The following is a 15,266-nucleotide window of genomic DNA, read 5'->3' on the forward strand; positions in this document are numbered from 1 at the left end:
AACAAGCAGGGAAAAGAGGATTTTCAGTGTACCAATTGTATGACCTCCCTATTAGTATTATACAGCTGAAAGGCATGCAGAATCTAACCAATTGATCTAAAACTCCTAATTATAACAACACCGAGCTATCTTAAGATGAATGCACTAACTGTAAGTCGCTCTGGATGAGAGTGTCTGCTAAATGACTCAAATGTATACGTAATATTAATGTACAATTAAGGGCTAGGATTTTAATCTCATAACCCATACTCCAAATTAGCCAGCTGTTATCGTCAAACGCCGAATGACATTAGGAATGAATGATCATGTCAATCCCACGTTAGTTCTCGGTCATATTGGGCCATACCAGCGTGAGTGGATTGAGTTAAATAGTGTTACATATGAAGTATATATCTAAATAAACGTAATATCTAACTCGTGTGTGTGTGTGTGTGTGTGTGTGTGTGTGTTTGACTGCATGAAAGTTATCCTAACAGCTATATCCAATTTCTACTCAAAATCCCGCAGAACTAGGACAATTACTTCTGTAGTGTGGTCAAAGAGAACTTCAAAATCTAGTCGTCCATTTCTAAACAGCGATAGAGCAGAGGGGGAGGGGCCAGCGGATAGCTGCCTGTCACTCACCGTCTTGGTGCACACGCATGGCGGACGCCGTGATGTCAGTAGTCACGTTGAAGTAGGGCAACCACAGGTCCTGATGGTTACATAGATCATACATTAGATATGAATTGGAATAAGGAACATTCAGAAGGATATATATAACGTAGAACAAATATGCCTCTCCAAAATGTGGAGCAGGTATCAACGGCAGCTCTGTTCAAGACATTTCTATCTGAAACTGTTCACAAGGTTTGCCTACTGAACGTGGCCCAGTTTCCTTCACAGACAGACATCTCTAGTAGCACTGACAGACAGTGTGACCTCTCACCTCAGCCTGCTTGTCCTGGAACACTTTGGAGATGCTGGTGTTGAAGGCGGCGCCGGTGAACATTGAGGTGATGGGATAGGTCAGGTCAAGGATGGTTTTGAATACAGAGTTCATCGCCTGTAGGGAGGGAGGGAAGGAGAGAGAGCCAAAAGGTTAATATTGAGCGTGTCTGAGATCAGTCGGACCGCACAGAATCACTGATCCACAAATCACCTTGCGTCCCACATGACCACTTATTATGTGATCAAGACGAGTGATTCTGTGTCTCACCATGCTCAAACTGATCCCCTCTAATACGCTACATGTCACCTGACAAAGGAATGTGTCAAATGGTCAGATACAGGAACAAGAGAAGTGTAAGATGGTATAGCGGTGGGAGGATCAGACCTTGGACCACTCGCGGGCTCTCTGCTTGGTGCGCACCGCACTCCTCTCCTCGGCGTACAGCGCTCCGATGAACGACCCGATGGACGTCCCGCCCACGATGTCGATGGGAATCCCTGCCTCCTCCATGGCCTTGATCACTCCCACGTGGGAGCAGCCTCTGCGACAGTGACAAGAGACAACAACCAATCAGAGAGGAGGAAATTCACTGTCTGTTTGAGGACGAAAGAGACTAACTTTGCCTGCATTTCTTCCACTCCTTTCATTCATTTGAAAAGATCTGAAAGAACAAGACTAATTCGATACTACAGATACACTGAAGGACATTAAGGTTACAAGAAATCTTGATAATAATCAACAGAAGACAGGACTTCTCACGCAAAGAGCTGTGGTCCCATGACTGTCATTGAAAACATGCATTTGATGATGTAGATAGTGTGGAGTAAAGAACGTATTACTTGATCGTCTACAAAAGAGAGTCTAGCACAAAAGAGAGGTGTTCCTATAAAAACTAAGTCCACTGACCTGGCTCCTCCTCCTCCTAGCACCACAGCGATGCTGTTCCCAGTCAGTACCCGGGCCAGCCGAGAGAAATCACTGTGTCTGTCCGCTGTCTTCTCAAACACCTTCTCGTACACCTCCCTCTGCGCGCACACACACACACACAAAGTCGAATTCAGATGATAATCAGAGCAATCTATAGGCTTCCATGCGCTTGAAACGAGAGCATGTTTAACCATTCAGACTTGGGCCTGGTTAGCGACAGTTGCTATCCACCGAAGCGCTGTAATTGGTTGGTAAGCTTGTCAGTGGATCATTTCCCCAAAATGACCTGGGCTGGGTTTCCCAAAGCCTTTGTAGCTAAAGCACTATGTTATTTCTCATGAAAACCAAAACTCATGTTACTCATAGAACAGCAAAGTGCTTCATTTTGAGCCATCACTCCGTGCAAGATAAAACGAAAAAAAAAGATATAGATTGGATTAAGAGGACATGCTCAACAGGTTATTAAAGTTTATAGAAAACATTTTCTTGCAAACAGACTAGCCTCCTCTCTTACCACATCGTCAGAGCTCTCTTTACAACAATCCTCATCCTCCATTTAATGGAGGAACACAATCAGATGTGGGCAAAGGTCGGTGTGTAATGAATGAATAAACGAATGAAAGAAAAGACAAAACAAACGAAAGTTAGGAAGAGAGAAAGTAAAAAAAAGAAACAAAGAAATCATGGCATCTCCCCAGGGAGTCGCACCAGTTTTGAGGGGCTGCGTCGTGAGAAGACCCGGCGGGGGCAGCGGAGGTGGAGGTGTCCAGAGCACCAGCTTCTCATGTTGAGCCACTCTACGGTCCTGGAGGGCCCCGAGCCATCCTCTTTATGGAGCAGCACCAGCTGTTTCAGGGCCCTCACCGCAGTGTTCTCCAACATCTGCTCTAACTAGAGGAGAGTGAGAGAGAGGCATGGTTAGATACAGTACTGAGGATGAGATGCAGTCAAAACTAGACTGCTTTTTAAAAATAATCTCTACAAATAAATATGAGGTTAATGTATAATTTCACAACTAAAGTTTTAAATTGAACAAATAAACGTAACTAGGCAGCTTGTAAGTAGAGTAGCTTCAAAAGTCAACCAATCCTCCAAACACTAGCAGCCCATCCTCCAGTTGAGCCCCACCCAAATCAACCTCCAGCTCTTCCCCCGTCCTTCCTACCTGTCCCAGTGCAGGTTCCTGTTCCCCCAGGCCCACAATGAGGATGCAGTCAGCCTGTCTGATACAGCGCTGGGTCCAGGGGGTCATACTGCTGTCTGTCTGGTACAGGACTATCCTGTTGATGTCCTCCTGCTGGGCCAGCCAGCCAGACAGACGGTACTCATGGATACTGTTACGAGGGGAGAACGAGAGTTAAGAACAACCAACTGGTATGGATACTGCAGAGGGAGAGGAAGAAGAGAGGATAAAAACAGACCTATCCAGAGCGGAGGCCCCCAGTCGCTCTCTGATGATGTCACTGGTCAGCAGCAGGGTAGGTCCTACACATCAAGGACAAATATGTTTAATATTTTAGAGAGAACAATTGATGTATATAAAATTGAATATCATGGTCGCTCAATGTAACAATTTAGTTAAGAACAACTTTATTGTCCACAGAATCTAGTCACATTAGGCAGATGTTTCATATTAGTTAATAGTGATTACAAGACGTTAAAGTCATTGTCAGGTTTGATTGATAGTTGCTATGCTAGTCTCTAGAAGTGTGTACCTATGGCGCTGAGGGCATGGCTGAGCTCCAGGTTGAAGGCGTTGATTGGCACCTCGTCACAGATGGGCAGTACGGCCACAGTGGACAGGTTACTGGCCGGGTTGGTGACATCAGGGCTGGACGCTACGCTGGACCGGCCGAGGGCAGAACCTGGAGGAGGACGGGGGGGATTAGAAAAGGAGAGAGAGAATTACATGGCTTTATCTAGAGGGCAAGTGTGTGTATGCATACAGCACATGCCTGTGTACTTGTGTGTGTCTCACACACACCTGAGAATGGTCCGCGGGCCTGTTGCAGGTTCCCCAGGATCTTCTGTCCCAGCAGGTGGATCAACCTGGTGACCACCTGTGGGTACCTCCTCTTGATGTTGTTGAGCGTTCCCTCTGGTAGCTTGACCAGCTCTGTGTCTCTGACCGCGTGGACCGTGGTGGCTCTGGGCTGTCGGGTCAGAGCCTCAACCTGGGGAAAACAGGAGGAGATAGTAAGAGCTCCAAAATCATGGGATTTAAAAAGGTATAGAGTCCCAATGATCTAATACAACCCACACACACACACACCTAATATAAATAAATAAGGTTTACTTTATTCTGAATATTAGCTTTATAAGCTAATATAGTAACAACATATTCTGCCTTTACAGAACGATGACAGCTGTAGAAATAGGTCAAAGTCTCACCACTCCTATGAGATCTCCTCGACCATACTCTCCTACCAGCTCCTTCTTCCCGTTAGCTTTACGTATAACAGAACGGAGCCGTCCATTCAAAACTATGTAGGTGCAGTCCGACTGGTCATCCTGCCTGGAGATAGGACGAGAGGAAGTGGAGAACAGTCAGTTCAGTTATCAGATTGCCGCCCCCCCCCCCAAATAAAATAGTTGTTTGGTTTCAGGACAGTGTACATTTGAACCTGTCAAACAAAAATACCTTCAGATAGGTGATATTGTCAGTCAGAAAAAGTGTGCCTGCTTGTAAATAAGAACAAACTCACTAATACAGATTTTCTGGTCAAATTAAAAATACCGTCATAAGAGAAGATTTGTCCAGATACCTATAGAGGGCTCTGCCAGCCTCCACAGCCATCCAGTCTATGGCGAAGTCCATCTGTCTGACGAAGGGGGACATGCGGATGGCTACGGTGTGGGCTGCACTCAGAACCACACTGGGCTGTTCTCTCATGATCCTAAAGACAGGGGGCAGCACAGAGCACACCAGATCAGGAAAAACACACAGACCGTATCTTAGGGGAGGCAGTCACTACGCTTAAATATCACAGCAACTGATAAATAAAGCTAGGGTTAGGGGAAGTGCTAGCCACTTCCATCCTTTTCACCACAACCAGATAGATAGTAATAACCAGCATCTTATTAGCAGTAAGACAGTTGTGACATAGAATGAGAAATGCATGTTTGGAACTGAAGCAAACCTACTTGTAACAGATGGTTTAATATTCAACAGTCAGTGACAGCTGGTATATTTCATGTAATCATTCAACAAACGGCATACCTCTAATTCTAAACCCTAGTTAGGCTTAAACTAAAATGTTCTAGCTTAATGCCCAGACTGTGAATGATCCCCCCTTTCACACAGAAGGGGTTAGCCCAGGGGTAGGCAACCCTGTTCCTGGAGTGGCACAGGTACAGCAGGATGTTGTTCCTACTAGGCACCACACCTGACCAACTGAGCTAATTGAGCAGTTCAGTGATTGCCTAAATTCAACACAGCTGGTCTTCCAGGTCAGTCAAAAACAGGAAGTGCCTGCAGCGCTCCAGGACCAGGTTTGCCTACCCCCCTGCTTTAGTCTCTCTCTAGTCTGGTCTCTAGACACCCACTCGTAGAAGTCAGACTTGGAGATCTTGAGGAAGGTGCAGTCTCTGTTGGCCTTGATGGTGAAGATGAGGGGTTCTCCAGTCAACACGGCCAGCTGGCCCACCATCTCACCCGGCTGGGTGACAAACAGACACACCGCATCCTGCTTGTCGATCATCCGCTGGTACACGTGGAGACAGCCGGACAGGACGAAGTGGAGACTCACATCCTGAGAGGAGAAGAAAGAGGGACTTCAGATTTCATGTCTCATGTTTTGTTTTGGTGTGTTTAGAGGGGTTGAAGAGAGGGTAAGGAGGGGGGAAAGAGCTGGGGAGGGGAGAATAAAGTGTATGGGAAAGAGGGATTTGCAAGTGGAAAGATAGGTTTTTGATATTGCAGATTCCTATGTTTTGGAGACTTCTCCCTCATAGAATTGGGTGATTAAACAGTCAGGTTGGTATGTATTGTCGTGAAGATAAACAATTTTGACTTTGCAGCTGGCCCATATAGCAGAAATATCTCAGTTCTGCCTCCATGGCAAGATTCAGGACAATAAACGTCAACCTGTATTAAAACAGAGGAGGACAGAGGGAAGACATCTTCCCTCTCTCCAAACCTCAGTAAAGTACCTGGTCTCCTTGTCTAGCCAGCACGGTTCCTGCCTTGGCGTGGTGCAGAGTCACTCTCCCATTCAGCAGAGCAGGGTCCTGGCAGAAGAAGGAAAAAGAACAGAACGAGAGAAAGAAAGAGTGAGAAAGCGTTTGAGGGAGAGATTGAGGAAACGCTCTTTGTGGTGAAACATCTGGATTCCCTTTTTGCTCTCCTGGGCTGCAAATCAAGAGGGTTGGCAAATATACGGAAGGAGACAGAACTTTCAATATGGTACATTTCAGATGCTCGGTGCCAACCATAACAGTAGATTGTGAAATGGAACTGTAATAAGCTTAGATAAAGAGTCAGAGGGAGAAAGTGCTGGGTGATGTAAGGAGACATGTTTTGAAATGGGGAGGTACAACTTGTACTTGTCCAATAAGAACACTTTGGGGTTTTGCATTTCAAAATGTCTCATCAAGACATGGTACATTAGCCCAAAGGACAAAGTAACTTGGTGACAGTTTAACACAATAAATGAGATAAATACCACATGATTAAAATTGTTACTAGAGTCATGGTTGCATAGATAGTAACCTTAGCAACCATGGACTGACCATGTACTAAGTAGTAGTTAGTACTAACCTCTATCCTCATGAGTTTGAGGAGCTCCTTCAGGGCCTCCTCGAACAGGGCAGGGCTGGGGCGACCAGGGACGGGTCCTGGTCCTGGTGAGAACTGGTTGTCCGGACCCCCCTCCTCCTCGGGGTACAGGTACACCCCCGACGGCACCTCGTCTACAGTCACCCTCCTCTCCCGCTGGTCCTGGGATAGGAACAGAAAACATGGAGGGACATGAATGTCAATTACTGTACCTTGTGCCTGGTCTACTTTAAAGTGCAGATCTGTGACGTACAAAGACAAGAGTTTGTGGTCTACTTTGAAGTGCAAATGTGTATTTTAGTGCACTAGGATGACTGTTGAATTACTCAAAATGTCTGTTCTGTTTTTATTTCAAATGTAAATACATGTTCTATACACATGTCACTAATATCCAACCTTGTGTGTGAGCGCATACATGCATGTATACTGACCCGTGTATAGGTGGGTGGCGTGTTGCCATCCTCAGCGGAGACTGAGATCCGTCCTCTCTCGTAGGCCATGTCGAAATCCGACCGCAGATTCTTCTGCATGCCTGTGTGTAGACACCACACACACACACACACACACACACACACACACACACACACACACACACACACACACACACACACACACACCACATAAATCATGTTGACACAAACAAATGTAAATGCCACAGTCAACAGTCTGAGAAGCAACAGAGCTAAGTTACATACTAGGAACACAAAGTGCACTAATGTCAAATGTCAAGTTAGGTCCCTAACATGCAGTAAAAACTGGACCGAAGCCACAGAGCTAAAGTTACATACTAAGAATGTCGATGTTACCATACGGACAGAGAGAAAAGAACGGAAGAGGACAGAGAGAGCGATTGAGAGACCGATAGAAAGAGGTACTCACCGGCGATGTCTACAGGCATGGAGATGGTCCTGCTGAGGGTCGGTGGGACTGTGGCCCCATCCTTCCCAGGATCTGGTGCGTCCTTCACGGCGGCCTCGCGGTCCTCCACGGGCACGGTCAGGCTACCGAAACGCTTGCCGTGGCGCTGGGGGCTGGTGCGGGGCACGGGGTGGGGGGACAGGGGCAGCAGGCGCAGGAGCTGCATCTCCTATAGGGAGGGGAGGACAGGGGCATGGGGGGGGAAGAGGTTAGGGTCAGTGAAGGCAGGCTAGCGTTGAATTAGCATCTTTATAATTACCAGGTCAGCATTGAAAAGTGATTAGCGGTAGTGTTAGCGTTGAATGACTCAATCGTAATGAAAACAGCATGTCTGATGTGGCTTCAGCTAATGAACTAGCATTCCTGGTAGATGAAGTAACGAACAGAATGTCCATGTGTGGGTGTGTGTTGTTTGAGGATCTGGGTGGTTTAATGAACCGTGGCGCTGCGTGTGTGTGTGTGTGTGTGTGTGTGTGTGTGTGTGTGTGGGGGGGGGGGGGGGGGGGGGGGCGTTTGACTCACGTGGCTAAAGAGCTCGTTGGTGAGCCCTAGGTAGTTGTGCAGCGCCAGAACTGTAACTCTTTGGAGACGAACCATGATGATCTGCATGAGAAGACAGAGGGAGGAAAAGGTCCCATGAACATCAAGAGAAAACACACGTCCACACCTAGTGACAATCACACACACACACACACTACAGCTTACCTGGACAACCCGCACCAGGCTCTCAGGGTACTTCTCGAAGATGGAGAGGAAGGCCTCGACAGGTAGACGCAGTACGGTGGACACCTCAGCCGCCCGCGCCGACACCGTCCTGTACGGCTTCTGGTGTCCCTGAAACACACACACAGTGATAAGGTTCACAAACACACACACTCTTAGAATATACTGTACTAACTCAATATTAGTGACTTTACAGACATTTTGGAGACTTGAGAGATTTTACAAGTTCCTATTTTCAGCAGTAAAGGGAGGGGAAGTTTGTGTTGGGAGTGGTTTCACATGCTAGCTAGGTGTACCTGAAACAAACACAATGACAAGGCTCTTTCATCACTGTCCTATTTATTTAACTAGGCAAGTCAGTTAAGAACACATTTTTATTTTACAATGACGGCCTACTCGGGCCAAACTCACCCCTAACCCGGACGACGCTGGGCCAAATTGTGCACTGCCCTATGGGACTCCCGATCACGGCCGGTTGTGATACAACCCGGGATCGAACCCGGGTCTTTAGTGACACCTCGAGCACTGCGATGCAATGCCTTAGACCGCTGCGCCACTCGGGAGGCCATATAGCAGTCAGTGAAAACTGAAAGCAGCCGTTTTGCTGCAGTGACTTGGGTGAAGCCTTTTTAAAATGTCCCTGTGACCCACGCACTAACAAAGAACTGAACTACTTAACAAAATGTTTATAGTCTCAAGCCAAGAAGAGGGAACTAGCAGAACACACCAGCAGAAACCATTGCTTTAGAGACATTTTCCACTTCCTTTTCTCAGCCGTAAAGCAAGAGCTCATGGATGTTTGTGTCAGTGAGTTTTCCCAAGACTAAATATAGGGGTTACACGCTAGCTGCCAAATCCTCTTGACTCTAAAGGGTCATGTGTTTAATAGCTCATTGTATACTTATTGGAAGTAAAAAAATCCCACCAAAAGTAAAAGCTGACTTAAGCTTCATGATATAACATTAAATTGCAAAATCATCATGACTTCGATATGATTCAACTTAGCCTACAAAGCTGAGGCTATGATTCAACGCTAGCTTGCCCTGACTTGTTCCTTGACTAACTTCAAAGTTCTGACTGAAACGTGATAGGGAAAGACAAAGGGGTGACTCAAACAGGAAACGACACGTGTATGGTGATTTAGGGAGTGTGGAATACGGGACAGGAAGTGGGCGTGTCTTACAGTGATGACGTCCAGGATGCTGAGGAGGCTGTGGACACTGTCTCCGGGGTACACCTCCTTCACCACACCGTCCTTGCCGTCCTAAAAACACACAGGGGTAAAACAGAGTATGTCATAACAAATTAACATAGACAAAAGGCACATACATTTTTGTGTTAAAAAAAAGCACAGAAAAACACAGGAAAACAGTACAATTGACAGTTCTCTCAAAAACATTCTGTTCATGTTAAGTCATTCCAATCTTTGCACAAATGCAAGTTTATCGTGGTCATAACTTTCTAAATTCAGAGATCCTTCCATTTTAGCCTTTTCCTCCATATTGGGATAATCTGAGTCAAAAACTAATAGGTGCTAATCATTATTTAATGTCCTACTAGAGAGTTCATTGTTAGAGAACTGTAAGCCTCTTATAAGTTCCTATTTACTCGTTAGCATGGATGGAGGCTCATTTGCACACAAGGCAAAAAAAAAACAAGAAAATGTAAATGTCTGGCCATAAATGTCTGCCCCCCCATACATACACACACACACACTCTCTCTCTCTCTCTCACCATTCCAGTAAGGCACAGTTCTAGTTTTCCATCCTGCACCACGTAGATGCTGCTGTCAGGCTGGCCCGGTCTGAAGACATACTCTCCCTGTTGGAACTGCAGGAACACCATGTGTTTACACAGCTCCAGGAACAGAGGCTTCTCAAAGTGACCCAGCACACTGCAGGGGGGATAGAGATGGAGAGATTACTACAGACACACATTTGCTGACCTACATATCACCTTGCATCATAAATAACTACTCAATATTATTTATTTGTAGATCAGTCAGTCACAATTTACCAATGATACATGGCGGTTTTGATACTCTCAAACACACACGTCTCCTCCATATAGATAAGGACTCCACAACATCTTAACACACACAGAGTACACTACACACACACAAACTCGGAGAAGTCCCTACGTACCGGACGTTCTTGAGCATGTAGAGCACCTCGGAGGGCAGGTGGGAGTTGGCCACGTCAAACTCTGTGAGGTCCGCCTCCAGCACTGAGGGAGGAGGCTCCTTAGCTACCAGGGTGGGCACCTCCTTCTTAAAACGCAGAATCCTGGAGGGAGGAGAGGGGGAGGGATGGAGAGAAGGATGAGAAAGCGGGAGGACAAATGTATAACAGACTATTGTTCTCTACTCTGTAGTCACTAAGTTTGTTAGCATCATGGATATCAGTAGAGTAGAGAGGGTAAACCGTGTTCACACACTTTTTGGCAATGTTGAGCATTTTCTGCTTCTTTTTGAGTCGTGGGCGCGAGGAGGAGGCTGTGCCCACCAGGGAAGAGGTGGACTGGGACACCTGTGAGAGCAAGAGGTCAAAGGTCAATTATGGCAAAAAGACGCATTGTCGAACAAAAGGGTACCATTCTACTTTGCTAGAACCCCCTAACGCATCCCACCACAGCCACTAACCTTGCGCATGATTTTTCGCCCATAGAACATGACCTTGTCCCTCTTGCGGAATCGATACTTGGGGGCCTCCTGGGCTTGCAGGTCTGTGAGAAGTTAAAACATAAATATATGGAGATACTAGAGCACGAACACAAACAGTAAGTCAATGTGAACAAGATAAAGTACCAGTATGAACATTTTAAGATACATTATAGCATTGTATAGCAAGTTAAAACCATATATTCACTACCAAAACTGAAATGAACTGAAAAAAATATATAAAGTTCTTGGGCTGACCCCATTTAGTTGACTGGACGATTGTTTGGTCAACAGGCTGTTGGTCGACCAAGATTTTTTTTTTTAGTCGAGCAGTCGCAAATGGATTTTAAAAAATTCCATGGAACACGGGACACCGGTCTGATTGGCGCCTGTCTCAGTGGACTAATCCATTGAGGAGGCAGCGGGGATGCCACAGTCCAAGAAGAAAGGGGGTGTGGCTAGAAAGTATATCTCTCTCCAGAATGGGCTCTTTCCCGCCATTTCGTATACATTCATTGTTTCATAAATTAATTGTGTGAATTCTTTTCCCTTTGATTGTAAGTGCCTATCAATTCCCCATATCACCAGTAGTAACCAACATTTACTGTTAATTCCCAATCTAAAATGTTTGTTTGGTTATGGTAATTTTGGTTAAAATATTATTATTAGGTCTACAGTCGTTTACCGGTCTCATTGTCGGAGTGGACACGTTGTTTGCAGTGCTCACAGCCTATGCTACACTTGTGAGAAAAAAGTGGTTAATTTCATTCCATTTACAAGTTGTCAATTTATTAATTGTCTTTTGTTTGGAACACTCCTGTCAATGTTGAGTAAGGACGTGCACCTGATTACGCATATAGAAGTAGGCCGAGGCTACCTGGCCTGCACGCTAATGGTGGCCTCTAAAATGTGCCCATTTGGGGATGTCTGATAGCAGTTCTGAATGTCTTAACTCACCAGCACTAATAGGCTGTAGAACTTCTCAAAGAAATGCTTTCTTCACCTCAAACAGAATGTTAACAAAAAGTCTGTTTTTAGAATCCATTGAGAATGACAATAGTTTGTCAATGCAATTGAAAAATATTTCCAGCTCTCTCCCGTTCAATAACCACTCAGCATGAAAGGGAAACATCTAATGCTCTGATCCAGTGGAAATGTCATAAAATACCTGGATTACTTCTTATCCCTTGCACAAATAGCCAACAGCTGTGTCTGTCCCGAGCTCACTGGAGCAGGAAACTGAGGGCCCAGAATATTTTATACAATGTTACAAGTTTTCTAGCAGGAGCTTCTGCAGGACACAGTTGATAGAATGTTTTAAGTTCATTGCAGACAGGCCATGCATTGCCAACGTAATTGATAGGATACTTATATTTAAAAATCAGGATATTTTCTACCTGCAGGCTGCAATGTTTTTATTTGCTGGCTGTTTGTAGGCAATTTGTACATAATTGGCAATGGGGATAGTTACTTTAAGATTTGTATCATTTTCATTTAGATTTCGATATAATTTTGATTAATCACAATGACTTTGAGATACAAAGAATATTATAAATTAAATGAAACTGTTTAAAAAAAATGTGCATATGAAAATCATAACTGCCACGCAGATCGGTAGAAATGTTAAGATAAATTGGTACTCCAAATGGAAAAGGTTGCCGACCCCTGGTGTAGCCTATTAACGGAAAATTTAGGACCTTAACGGCAGAATCTGCGAAGGTGAGCGGGAGGGTCAGCAAAGGATTTAATCTATCTTAATCCATGGCTTCCTCAAGAGTCATGTGTCTTAATTATTTAAATCAAACAGTGTGCTTAAAGCATCCGACAAGCTCAGTACATATACAGTGAGGGAAAAAAGTATTTGATCCCCTGCTGATTTTGTACGTTAGCCCACTGACAAAGAAATGATCAGTCTATAATTATAATGGTAGGTTTATTTGAACAGTGAGAGACAGAATAACAAAACAATCCATAAAAACACGTCAAAAATGTTATAAATTGATTTGCATTTTAATGAGGGAAATAAGAATTTGACCCCTCTGCAAAACATGACTTAGTACTTGGTGGCAAAATCCTTGTTGGCAATCACAAAGGTCAGACGTTTCTTGTAGTTGGCCACCAGGTTTGCACACATCTCAGGAGGGATTTTGTCCCACTCCTCTTTGCAGATCTTCTTCAAGTCATTAAGGTTTCGAGGCTGACATTTGGCAACTCGAAGCTTCAGCTCCCTCCACAGATTTTCTATGGGATTAAGGTCTGGAGACTGGCTAGGCCACTCCAGGACCTTAATGTGCTTCTTCTTGAGCCACTCCTTTGTTGCCTTGGCCATTTGTTTTGGGTCATTGTCATGCTGGAATACCCATCCACGACCCATTTTCAATGCCCTGGCTGAGGGAAGGAGGTTCTCACCCAAGATGAAGTTGTCCTGTCCCCTTAGCAGAAAAACACCCCCAAAGCATAATGTTTCCACCTCCATGTTTGACGGTGGGGATGGTGTTCTTGGGGTCATAGGCAGCATTCCTCCTCCTCCAAACACGGCGAGTTGAGTTGATGCCAAAGAGCTCCATTTTAGTCTCATCTGACCACAACACTTTCACCCAGTTGTCCTCGGAATCATTCAGATGTTCATTGGCAAACTTCAGACGGGCATGTATATGTGCTTTCTTGAGCAGGGGGACTTTGCGGGCGCTGCAGGATTTCAGTCCTTCACGGCATAGTGTGTTACCAATTGTTTTCTTGGTGACTATGGTCCCAGCTGCCTTGAGATCATTGACAAGATCCTCCCGTGTAGTTCTGGGCTGATTCCTCACCGTTCTCATGATCATTGCAACTCCACGATGTGAGATCTTGCATGGAGCCCCAGGCCGAAGGAGATTGACAGTTCTTTTGTGTTTCTTCCATTTGCGGATAATCGCACCAACTGTTGTCACCTTCTCACCAAACTGCTTGGCGATGGTCTTGTAGCCCATTCCAGCCTTGTGTAGGTCTACAATCTTGTCCCTGACATCCTTGGAGAGCTCTTTGGTCTTGGCCATGGTGGAGAGTTTGGAATCTGATTGATTGATTGCTTCTGTGGACAGGTGTCTTTTATACAGGTAAACTGAGATTAGGAGCACTCCCTTTAAGAGTGTGCTCCTAATCTCAGCTCGTTACCTGTATAAAAGACACCTGGGAGCCAGAAATCTTTCTGATTGAGAGGGGATCAAATACTTATTTCCCTCATTAAAATGCAAATCAATTTATAAAATTTTTGACATGCGTTTTTCTGGATTTTTTTGTTGTTATTCTGTCTCTCACTGTTCAAATAAACCTACCATTAAAATTATATAGACTGATCATTTCTTTGTCAGTGGCCAAACGTACGAAATCAGCAGGGGATCAAATACTTTTTTCCCCCTCACTGTAGTTGATTTTATTAAAACCTAGTGTATAGACACACACCCTACATGACTAAAAGTATGTGGACACCTGCTCGTCGAACATCTCATTCCAAAATCATGGGCATTAATATGGAGTTGGTCCCCCCTTTGCTGCTATAACAGCCTCCACTCTTCTGGGAAGGTTTTCCACTAGATGTTGAAAGATTGCTGCCGGGTCTTGCTTCCATTCAGCCAGAAGATAATTAGTGAGATCGGGCACTGATGTTGGGCGACTAGGCCTGGCTCGCAGTCGGTGTTCCAATTCATCCCAAAGGTGTTTGATGGGGTTGACGTCAGGGCTCTGTGCAGCCCAGTCAAGTTCTTCCACACCTGGCATCCGCCAAACAGATTCATCCGTCGGACTGCCAGATGGTGAGCGTGATTCCTCACTCCAGAGAATGCGTTTCCACTGCTCCAGAGTACAATGGCGGCGAGCTTTACACCACTCCAGCCGAGGCTTGGCATTTTGCATGGTGATCTTAGGCTTTTCTGCAGTTTCTCGGCCATGGAAACACATTTCATGAAGCTCCCGACGAACAGTTCTTGTGCTGACGTTGCTTCCAGAGGCAGTTTGGAACTCAGTAGTGAGTGTTGCAAACGCAGACAATTTGTATGCGCTATGCTCTTCAAAACTTGGCGGTCCCGTTCTGTGAGCTTGTGAGGCCTACCACTTTGCGGCTGAGCTGTTGTTGCTCCTAGACGTTTCCGCTTTACAATAACAGCACTTACAGTTGACCGCGGCAGCTCTAGCAGGGTACAATTTTGATGAACTGACTTGTTGGAAAGGTGGAATCCTATGATAGTGCCACATTGAAAGTCACGGAGCTCTTCAGTACAGGACAATCTACTACCAATGTTTGTCTATGGACAGTACATGGCTGTGTGCTCGATTTTATACACCTGTCAGCAACG

General features: G+C 45.3%; 1 protein-coding gene across 4 annotated transcripts in view; it reads right to left on the minus strand.

Moving 5' to 3' along the window:
- The window catches only part of LOC115147214 (neuropathy target esterase), a 36,136-nt gene that overhangs the window by 13,626 nt on the left and 7,244 nt on the right, over positions 1-15,266 (minus strand). For all 4 annotated transcript variants that reach the window (XM_029689317.1, XM_029689318.1, XM_029689320.1 and 1 more), the window contains 23 exons: positions 10,918-11,000; positions 10,713-10,804; positions 10,421-10,561; positions 10,011-10,170; positions 9,460-9,540; positions 8,259-8,387; positions 8,076-8,156; positions 7,515-7,722; positions 7,067-7,167; positions 6,618-6,797; positions 6,011-6,088; positions 5,405-5,610; positions 4,624-4,755; positions 4,250-4,373; positions 3,843-4,032; positions 3,574-3,723; positions 3,280-3,343; positions 3,024-3,192; positions 2,567-2,749; positions 1,838-1,956; positions 1,316-1,472; positions 929-1,045; positions 625-694 (listed from right to left, as the gene is read on the minus strand). In XM_029689317.1, coding sequence (XP_029545177.1) covers positions 625-694; positions 929-1,045; positions 1,316-1,472; positions 1,838-1,956; positions 2,567-2,749; positions 3,024-3,192; positions 3,280-3,343; positions 3,574-3,723; positions 3,843-4,032; positions 4,250-4,373; positions 4,624-4,755; positions 5,405-5,610; positions 6,011-6,088; positions 6,618-6,797; positions 7,067-7,167; positions 7,515-7,722; positions 8,076-8,156; positions 8,259-8,387; positions 9,460-9,540; positions 10,011-10,170; positions 10,421-10,561; positions 10,713-10,804; positions 10,918-11,000 — 3,015 coding nt within the window. The remainder of the gene's footprint in view (positions 1-624; positions 695-928; positions 1,046-1,315; positions 1,473-1,837; positions 1,957-2,566; positions 2,750-3,023; positions 3,193-3,279; positions 3,344-3,573; positions 3,724-3,842; positions 4,033-4,249; positions 4,374-4,623; positions 4,756-5,404; positions 5,611-6,010; positions 6,089-6,617; positions 6,798-7,066; positions 7,168-7,514; positions 7,723-8,075; positions 8,157-8,258; positions 8,388-9,459; positions 9,541-10,010; positions 10,171-10,420; positions 10,562-10,712; positions 10,805-10,917; positions 11,001-15,266) is intronic.

This window comes from Salmo trutta, chromosome 14 (genome assembly GCF_901001165.1).
Source record: "Salmo trutta chromosome 14, fSalTru1.1, whole genome shotgun sequence".
In the NCBI taxonomy this organism is placed as follows: Eukaryota; Metazoa; Chordata; class Actinopteri; order Salmoniformes; family Salmonidae; genus Salmo; species Salmo trutta.